Consider the following 8,437-nt stretch of genomic DNA (forward strand, 5'->3'; position numbering starts at 1 on the left):
TGAGGATTCTCTGCTTTCCTCGGTCCCCTGCATCTAGAACAGTGCCAGGCTCACAGCAGGTGTCCAATAAACAGTCACTCTTCAGCAAGCAAACATTCCTGGGCACTACTGGGAGCCAGGCAGGCCTATGCTGGACTGTGGGTCAGGCAGTCTCCCTGGGCTGGTGGCCCAGAGGGCTCCCCAAGCCAGTAGGTGAGTTGGGGGAGTACGGGGCTATAGTCAGGGAGGGCTTCCTGGAGGGGGCATCCCTGGGCCAACTGCTTCAGGAGGAGGAGTTAGGAGCTGCTGAGAATCCAGAGGAAGGAGTGGAGGGTGAAGGAAGGTGAAGGAAGACCCCACTCACCCACCCCCTGCCTTTCTCCCGCCAGAAGTGGCTTTCCTCGCCCTTCCCCTCATCGTCCTTCAGCCCTGGTGGCCTGGCGCCTGAGATCTCGCCACTGGAAGTGCTGGAGAGGGACAAGGTGACACAGCTGCTCCTGCAGCAGGACAAGGTGCCTGAGCCCTCATGCTTAAGCAGCAACCGCTCACTGACCAGCTGCTTCACCAACCAGGGTTACTTCTTCTTCCACCTCCCGGATGCCTTGGAGATAGAGGCCTGCCAGGTGTACTTTACTTATGACCCCTGCGCAGAGGAAGAGCCTGATGAGGGTGGGGCCGACGCACCCACAGAGTCTTCCCCTCAACCCCTGTGGCCTCTGTCAGCGGAGGACGATGCCTACTGCACCTTCCCCTCCGGGGATGACCTGCTGCTCTTCTCCCCAAGTCTCCTTGGTGGCCCCAGCCCCCCAAGCACTGCCCCTGGGGGCAGCGGGGCTGGTGAAGAGAGGCTACCCCCTTCCCTGCAGGAGAGAGTCCCCAGAGACTGGGACCCCCAGCCCCTGGGGCCTCCCACCCCAGGAGTCCCAGACCTGGTGGATTTTCAGCCACGCCCTGAGCTGGTGCTTCGAGAGGCTGGAGAGGAGGTCCCTGACCCTGGCCCCAGGGAGCCGTTCAGTTTCCCCTGGGCGAGACCTCCTGGGCAGGGGGAGGTCAGGGCCTTTAATGCTCGCCTGCCCCTGAACACTGATGCTTACTTGTCCCTCCAAGAACTCCAGGATCAGGACCCAACTCACTTGGTGTAGACAGATGGCCAGGGAGGCAGGCAGCTGCCTGCTCTGTGCCGAGCCTGAGGAGGACCCTGTCGAGGGTATTTAGTGCACTGATGAGGACACTCAGTGTCCAGTTGCCGCTGGATGTCTCCACCCAGATGGCCCCCACCCAGTCCTGCACACTTGGCCCATCCATTTCCAAACCTCCATTGCTGCTCCCTGGTCCTGCTGCCCGAGCCAGGAACTGTGTGTGTTGCAGAGGGGCGGTAATTCCCCAACTCCCTCTTTAATCACAGAGTCCCACGAGTTTAGGCTCTGAAGCATCATTCCTCTCCAGCCCTGCAGCTATTCACCAGTATCAGTCCTCACAGCTCTCCAGGGCTCCTTGCCCTGACCTCCTCCCTGGGTTTTCGACCCCAGCCTCCTCCCCTCCCCTCCACCTCCACAGGGCAGCCTGAATGTGCTTTCCAAAACCCAAATATGGCCATGCTCCTCCTCGGTTCAAAACCTTGCACAGGCCCCACTGCCCTCAGCCCCATTTCTCAGCCCGGTACTTGCACCTCCGGTGTCGTGCGGGGACAGCCCCTTCTGCAGTCCTCCTACCATCCTCCTGAGCCACTCGGAGCTCCCTCACATCCCCTCTGTTGCATGCGCTATTCCCTGGGCCTGCTGTGCTCTCCCCCTTATCTGGGTGATAAACTTCCCTGACCCCTCAAATGCTGGTTTTGCTTCCCCTGGAGGGAAGCACTGCCTCCCTTAATCTGCCAGAAACTTCTAGCATCAGCGCTGGAGGGAGAAGCTGTCAGGGACCCAGGGCGCCTGGAGAAAGAGGCCCTGTTACTCTTCCCTTGGGATCTCTGAGACCTCAGAGTGCTTGGCTGCTGCATCCTTAATGCTGGGGCCCAAGTATGGGCACAGATGCCCCCACAAAGTGGACGCCTGCTGCATCTTCCCACAGTGACTTCACAGACCCACAAGAGAAGCTGCTGGAGAGTAAACCCTGGAGTCTGAGGCCCGGGCAGCAGTCCCCTTCTAGTGGTGGGCCCTGATGCTGCCAGGCCTGGGACCTCCCACTCCCCCTCCACCGGAGAGTCTCCTCTGCAGCTCAGGGGCTGGCACACTGGCCTTCAGAAGGGCAGCTTCACAGGGCAGGGCCTCATCATCTTTTCACTGCCCCAGACACAGTGCCCAGTGGCCCATGGTATACCCTGGATGAATGAATTAATTACCTGGCACCACCTCGTCTGGGCTCCCTGCACATGACAGTCACACAGAGAGCCAGAGTCCCATGCCCATTAGGTCTGGCATGCCCCCTACTGCAAGGGGCTCACCCTCCACCTTGCAGTCCTCCCCCTCTCACACAACTGGCCCCTTCCTTCTCGTGACCCCCACCACGACCCCTCCACTTATCTTTCCTCTGCCTCAGGCAGATAACATTGCAATGGCTCAGACAACCTTCTATCCCAGCAGGACAGTGACCCAGTCCCAGCTAACTCTGACCTGGCAGCCCTCAAGCACCTGCACTTATAGGCCCTGCTCATAACTGATTGGGCACCTGACCACACGCCCCCACAGGCTGACCAGCAGCCTATGAGGGGGCTTGGCACCAAGCTCTGTCCAATCAGGTAGCCCCGGCCTGAACCAGCCAATCAGATCATCTCTGTCTCAGGCGTTTGAACTCAGGGAGGGAGGCCCGTGGGTGCAGGTGCTTGTGGACGAGGCTCCCTGGAAAAGGTAGACAAGCGTTGAGCCACTAAGCAGAGGACCCTGGGCTCCCAAAACAAAAATACTTACTGCCGAGAGGGCTGCCGACCATTTGGTCAGGATTCCTGTTGCCTTTATATCCAAAATAAACTCCCTTTTCTTGGGGTTGTCTGAGTCTTGGGTCTGTGCCTTGAAAAGAGCTTAATTATGGGACAGTCTCACCTCCTGCCATAGGGTCCTGAATGTTTCAGACCCCAAGGGGCTCCACACCTTTGCTGTGTGTTCTGTGCCAGCATGGCCTGGGCGTCATCTCTCATCATCTGGAAACAGCCTTGAGAAGCAGGTGCTTTATTCCCCATTTTGCCAATTAGGAAACAGGCCCAGGGAGGTGGAGAAACACAGCTGATGGTTGGTAGCACCAGGATTCAAACTCAGGTACATACTAAACCTCTCTGCAAGTCAGTTTCCTTATCCCCCCAAATGGAAATTGTATTTGCCTGCTCCACTTTGGGAGGCTCCCACTTCTTGGGAGGGTTATATTTTTTTAAGTCTTAATCATTTGTGATATATGTATGTATACATCCGTATCTTTCAATGGTCTGTGTGTACCATCTTTGTGATTATTTTCTTAATATTTTTTCTTTAAGTCAATTCATTTTTGTTGAAATACATTTATTTAAAGAAGAATCTTCATGTTACTCTGTAAATGAAAAAAAGATTTTCGCTATAAATAAAAGGTAACTGTACAAAATAAGTACAATGCAGCAAAATAGTGTTGATATTCATTGCCTGCGGTAAACCTGTTGTCTCTTAAAGGAGAAATGAGAAGCTGTTGGGGAGCTGTTAAAGACATCCCAGGGCCAAATGCAAACTTCCTCCTTGAGAGAAAGGAAAAGGATTGTAAAGGGAATATCTTCTTCACTAATAGGAGTCAGGACTGTCTGTCATATTCTGTGTCCAGGTATCAGCTCATATCCCACAAGTCTATGCCTGGGGAAGTATTGCACTTGATGACGGATCCCTCTCTCTCTCTCTTTCTCTGTCTCTCCCTCTGTCCCTCCAGATAGATAGATAGATGACAGATAGTGTCCTGATAAAAGTTGGACCAGACCATGGATGGCAATTCCTGGCATTCATAAATCCACACTTACGGCAGACATTGCTAATCAATTGCACCCATGCACGGCAGACATTTCTAATTGAACACAGCCCTCCTCTTGCAGAGCCTGGGTGCAGCTTCAGATTCTGCAATGCTGTGCTATAGGCAGGCCCCAGGTGGTCACAGCTGATAACTGATGACTTCTCTGGACCATATAGTTCCTCAGGTTCCTAACACAAAAGGAGCTCTTATGTTTCCCAACTCCGATTTCCCAGGCAGGGAAAACTGAAGCTGAGAGGATGGAGACTGGAAAGCTGAGAGGGAGCTGTGAGAGGCAAGCCCAGGGAGCCCAGGTGTCCCCACCATGTCTGGTGAGAGACTTGAGCTGGCAGAAAGCAGAGTCAGGGTCACCTTATGCCAGGTGCAGATGGAGGGATGGGCCAGCGGTCACTGTGTTTCATGCTCAGTGTGCATCCGAGTGAGGATCTTGGGAGAGGAGACAAAGAGGAAGCAGCTGGTGGCAGGGGTGGTGGTCAGATTGCAGGAGGGGCCTGGGTCAGATTCAGGAGACAGGAGCGGCACCAGCTGGGGACCAGGCAGCCGCTGGGGCCCTGGAGAACCATCAGGTGTGGAGCGGGAAGCAGGAGGCAGCCAGGAGCCAGGGCAGATCTGGTGGGTAAGAGAAAAAGGAGGAGAGGTGGTGGGGGAGCCTTTCAGCCTCTCATGTTTCCTCTTTGTTGAACTAGATTTGTTCCTTTGCTTCCCCCGTTCCCCTAATTCCCATCTCTCATTCGAAGCAACTTCCAGTGCCTGCATTTCCGAAGTAAATTATGGTGGAAAGTGTAGGCCCAGATCTAGGAAGAATCACCCACCACTGTCCTCCTCATTACTGACAGCTGAAATAAAAAGACCAAGGAGGACAGTAAGAAGGGGCAAGAGAACCAATACTTCCACTGTACACATTGTGCCAGCATGGCCTGGGCGTCGTCTCTCATCATCCCGAAACAGCCTCGAGAAGCAGGTACTTTATTCCCCATTTTGCCGATTAGGAAACAGGCCCAGGGAGGTGGAGAAATGCAGCTGATGGTTGGTAGCACCAGGATTCAAACTCAGGTACATCTGACTCCAGAGCTTTCGGCCCTTAGCATATAGAAGGCTACTTAGGGGATAATTATACTGATGGGAAAAGACCTACTAAAATTTCATTCTCAGCTTCCTGGCAGTCAACTTAGGGGGGAAAAAGATGTCACGATCCATGACTGTGATTGTGGGAGAAAAAGCAAAGCCCTCTGATAGCTTGGCAGGTCGATGGGGCAGAGCGGTGGCCAGGAGAGGAGGCTGAGGGCGATGCTTTTTGGTGAGGCCGAGGTGGTCTTACCCCCTCCTCCTCCTCCTCCGTAACTGGGCCCCTCCTGCTGCCTCCACACTCCAAGCTGGTCCAGTGTCCCTCTGGGCCAGCATTTCACTGGTTGCTCCCACCCCTACCCTGGTGACCCCTGTGCCACAGACCTGAAACCGTCACTCGTATTCCTGCTCAGCCTCCTCCTCGGTTTGCCTGTCCCCAGGGCCGCCTGCCCCTCTGATCCTTCCACCTCTGAGCCCTGCCAGGCTGATCTGGCTAAGGGTCATATCTGGCCACACCCCATCCTTGCTAAACCTCCAGTGACCCACTGTCATTTTCAGGATAATGGCTGAGGCCCTTAATGTGATCCTCCATGACTTGGGGGACTCTGGGGAGGTCCCATCAGCTCTTATGCCTCAGTTGCCCCATCTATGAATTGGGCAGGCAGAGTGGATGATTTCTAAGTGCTCTCCTAGCCCTGACATTCTGTGGTTCCAGGTGCCACGTGGAATATGGCTTAAGGCCTGGACTACGTGTATTTCACGTCAGGTGTTGGTGCTGGGGTTTGGGGGTGGGGATGAGAGTAGGGACTGCAACTGACTCATTTGCCTGGCACCAGCTGATCCTGGGTTTGAAGTAGCCCTGCCACCCAAACAATCTGCCCTCAGGTTCCTATGCATCCCTCAGAACCCCACTCAAGCATCTCTGCTTCTGGTAGGCCCTCTGATTTGCCCCCAAGTAGAGTAGATTACTTCCTCCTCCTGTCCCCGTCCTGAGCTACCTCTGTTATAACCAACTGTTGTGCCGTGAGTCAGACCCTGGGCTAGATTCTAGGGATCTAAGGGTGATACTAATAGCTTTGGAAGAACATCAGATAGAGCCCCATTAGCTCAAGCCTTTAGTCAGAAAAGCCAGGCACAAGAACAGTCTGAAAGGACCTTCTAATTGGGGAAGGAGGGTGGAATGTTGGGTTACGCTTTAGCAAGGCGGCTCAGCTGGTACTCAGCTAGTTTGGGATATAGTTGATTGAGGATGGTGTTTGGAAGAGAGAGGAATTGTTCTTGTAGATTAGCAGCCACGATTTAACAATTCGGGCTTTATCAACAGGCAGTGGGGGGTGGACAGCTTTGGGGTCAAGGATCTGTGAGAGCCACTGTGGAATGTTCTCGGTCTTCAAAGTCTGCAGGTATTGAGTACTTAGATGCGTCAGACTCTGTTCTAAGCACATTGATCCTTCCACTCGCTAGAAGGATCCTTAACTCACTGGATCCTTAAACAAATGCCACGAGGGAGGTACTATTCTTAGCCCATTTTCTAGCTAAGCCTATGGCTCAGAGTGGTCAAGTGACTTGCCCACGATCACACAGCTAGAATGCAGTGGAGCAAGGAGTTGAACCCAGGCAATATTTAGTACCCACATGGCACAGCTCCTTACAGCTCCAAAGTGTGTGAACCCTTGGTATCTCATACAATCACACAGTGACCTCACAAGATAGGAATGACAGAGGTTCTGAGTCCTGTTCCTCAGTTGAGGCCCGGAGGCCCTGAGGCCCTGAGGGGATGGCGGTGCCATGTCCCGGGCCACACAGTGCATTCGGTAGTGGGGGAGGGAGTGTTGATTAAATGTGAGCTCACCACCAGCACCTGTGACAGGCCTGGGACATCCCCTAGGCTGACTTGCTTAGAGACATTTTCCACCACCAGGGCTATGACACACTTGAGGCTCCCATCACAGAGCCTGGCAGAAAGTGAGGCAGGAAGCGCTGAGTGGTGAGAGACGCAGGTCGGGTAGTGGAGGGGGAGTGCCCGGTCTATGATTCCAGGAAGCCAGGATGCAGAGGGAGGGAGGAGCGGAGCTGGCAGACGATGTCTCATCTCCCATTCCTCTATGTGCCTGGCCTCATACCGGGTACTGGCCACAGAGAGGAGGCCGGCTACTGCTCGGTCCACAAAGAGTCTCCAGCCTTGTCCCGGAAGGAGTGACTCTGGAGGACACACATGAGTAGACCAGCTGATCACAGCCCTCCCTCGGTGTGGAGGAATTGTGGAATGCTGTGTGGGGCTTTAGCAAGACAGGCTGAGCCAGAATTCAGCTGGTTTTGGATAGCTGGTTGAGGATCATTCTTAGAAGAGGAAGGAATTGTTCATTCATTCATTTATTCATTCAACAGACATTTAGGAGGGCCTAGTATGTGCAAGCCATGGTGCTGGAGATCCAGCAGTGAATAAAGCCCCCTTTGTTCTACCCTTTCAGCCTTTGTGACCGCCTTGGGGCAGTGTGGTGTACTGGTGATAGCCCTAACTCTGATGCCCCACAGCCTGGGTTAAGTACTGGCCCTGCTGCCTATCAGCTGTGACTTTGGACAAATACCTAAGCTTCTCTGTGCCTCGGTTTTCTCATCTGTAAAAGGGGACAATACCAGGACTGTCGTGAGGATGAAAGAAATAATTGAACATGGCAGGGTGTGGTGGCTTACACCCGTAATCCGGCACTTAGGGAGGTCCAGGTGGGAGGATCCCTTGAACCCAGGAGTTCAAGACCAGGCTGGCCAACATGGTGAGACCCTCTGTCTACAAAAAACATACACAAAAAATTAGCCAGGCATGGTGGTACACACCTGTAGTCCCAGCTGCTAGGGAGGCTGAGGTGGGAAGATCCCTTGAGCATGGGAGATTGAGGCTGCAGAGAGCAGTGATTGTGCCACTGTACTCCAGCCTGGGCAACAGAGTGAGACCCTGTTACAAAAAAAGAAGTAAGTGAATGTAAAGTACTTAGGAGAGAAGAGCTAGACATGGGAGAGATAGACAGGCATAGGGATGTGACCAGGCAGCCCAGGGGCCACAGATGTGGAAGCTGCTGACTTGCTGGCTGGCCTTTTGGATACTCTGTTGCTGTGTCGGTGATGGCTGTTTGGGGCAGGGGATGAGGTGGACACCTGCAGGCTGGGTGTCTCTTGACACCTCCCTGCCCTTTCCAACCTCCTATCCCTGACAGCTCATCTCCCTCAAGTACCTGGGTGATCTTGGGGGATGATGGTTTGGGATAAGGCCCAAATCTATGATGACAAGATTCTAGGAGGTGTGACAAACACTGGAGAAAACCTGTGAGGCCTTCTTCCTACCTCTCAAATCCAGCCATGCTAGCTGCCACCAGCCTAGTTCAGGGCCAAGGACATTGTGTCCCTCCCAATTCTGTACCACTTG

The 8,437-nt window shown here is 53.9% G+C and overlaps 1 protein-coding gene across 2 annotated transcripts in view; it reads left to right on the top strand.

Annotated features, from left to right (window-relative positions):
* The window catches only part of IL2RB (interleukin 2 receptor, beta), a 48,823-nt gene extending 46,411 nt beyond the window's left edge, over window positions 1-2,412 (top strand). For both annotated transcript variants that reach the window (XM_011978919.1, XM_011978920.1), the window contains exon 10: window positions 369-2,412. In XM_011978919.1, the coding sequence (XP_011834309.1) occupies window positions 369-1,121 (753 nt within the window). In that variant the 3' untranslated portion in view covers window positions 1,122-2,412. The remainder of the gene's footprint in view (window positions 1-368) is intronic.
* Window positions 2,413-8,437: the final 6,025 nt, after the last annotated feature.

The sequence above is a fragment of the Mandrillus leucophaeus genome, unplaced genomic scaffold (assembly GCF_000951045.1).
Source record: "Mandrillus leucophaeus isolate KB7577 unplaced genomic scaffold, Mleu.le_1.0 Scaffold2, whole genome shotgun sequence".
In the NCBI taxonomy this organism is placed as follows: domain Eukaryota; kingdom Metazoa; phylum Chordata; class Mammalia; order Primates; family Cercopithecidae; genus Mandrillus; species Mandrillus leucophaeus.